Raw genomic sequence first — 1,397 nt, 5'->3', positions numbered from 1 at the left:
GCGGCGGTGCAGGGCGGCATCGTGCGCGGCGACGCCAAGGAGGTTGTGGTGCTGGACGTGACTCCGCTGACGCTGGGCATCGAGACTGCCGGCGGCGTGATGACGAGCGTGATCCCCCGGAACTCGCCGATCCCGACCAAGAGGGCCAAGATGTTCACCACGTACCAGGACAGGCAGACGACGGTGACCATCACGGTGTTCGAGGGCGAGCGGAGCATGACCAAGGACAACCGGCTGCTGGGCAAGTTCGACCTCACCGGGATCGCGCCGGCGCCGAGGGGCACGCCGCAGATCGAGGTGACGCTGGAGGTGGACGTGAACGGCATCCTGCACGTGGGGGCGGCGGACAAGGGCACCGGCCGGTCGGAGAAGATCGAGATCAGCAGCGCCGGCCGCAGCATCAGCCAGGAGGAGATCGAGCGCATGGTGCAAGAGGCGGAGGAGTTCGCCGAGGAGGACAGGAAGGTGAGGGACAAGGTGGACGCGCGGAACAAGCTGGAGGCGTACGTGTACAGCGCCCGGCCGACGGCCGACGGCGAGCTGGGTGCCAAGATGAACGCCGACGACAGGGAGAGGGTCAAGGAAGCGGCAAGGGAGGCCGGCGAGTGGCTAGAAGCTAACCCGGAGGCCGACAAGGACGACTACGCAGAGAAGCTCAAGGAGCTGGAGGATGTCTGCAGCCCCGCCTTTGCCGCTGCCTACGGGAACGCCGGCGGTGGTCATGACGACGACGCCGAGGAGGACAACGACCACGACGAGCTTTAGATTTTTACTACTAGGAGATAGGAGATTTAATTTTTGTCTTACCTTAGTACTGGTGCATAAGATTAGACTTGAACTACGTACTTGCTGATCAACGGCCAAGGTCAGAAATCTTGTTGATTGTTTGTGTGTTTGATTAATACAGTATAATATACACGGTACATTTGCTTAAGTTCATGTTCATATTCTGGAATTTTGGAAAAAACTTATACTCCCTCGGATACATATTATTTGTCGATGATTTAGTACAAAGGAAATTTTACAGAAGGACATATTTAAGGCCTGTTCGGAATTCCACCTGCTCCATGAAATTTCAGGAGCTGTGGAGTTAGGAAATAGCTGCTTCCGGGAGTGGAGTTGTGGAGTGGAGGTTCTCCGACAGAAATTGTGTTTGAGGAGCAGTCCGCTAACGGCTGCCGAGAAGCACAGTTCCCGTCGCCTCATGTTTGGTCACATCATGCATCTAGTCTTCCTTAAGTCGGAGTAGTTTCTCGAAACTTGGGTGCTATATAAAACTAGGAACAAGCATGCTGAAGTGCTTGCTCACCTAGAGAACAATTATTCGATTCACTTTATTTCTTTTGTAAAATGATAAGTCGATCATGTTGTTATGGTCTGGCCTGGTGGATAGTTTT

General features: G+C 54.5%; 1 protein-coding gene across 1 annotated transcript; it reads left to right on the top strand.

The window, feature by feature from the left end:
- Positions 1 to 29: 29 nt before the first annotated feature.
- On the top strand, positions 30 to 902 carry LOC119342884 (luminal-binding protein 2-like). The gene has a single exon (XM_037614185.1). It carries the CDS (start codon positions 100 to 102, stop codon positions 763 to 765), a length of 666 nt encoding a protein of 221 aa, XP_037470082.1. The 5' UTR covers positions 30 to 99; the 3' UTR covers positions 766 to 902.
- Positions 903 to 1,397: the final 495 nt, after the last annotated feature.

The sequence above is a fragment of the Triticum dicoccoides genome, unplaced genomic scaffold, assembly GCF_002162155.2.
Source record: "Triticum dicoccoides isolate Atlit2015 ecotype Zavitan unplaced genomic scaffold, WEW_v2.0 scaffold107582, whole genome shotgun sequence".
NCBI classification, from domain to species: domain Eukaryota; kingdom Viridiplantae; phylum Streptophyta; class Magnoliopsida; order Poales; family Poaceae; genus Triticum; species Triticum dicoccoides.
The sequence above is the reverse complement of the archived record's forward strand: the minus strand, read 5'-3'. Positions and strand labels throughout refer to the sequence as shown.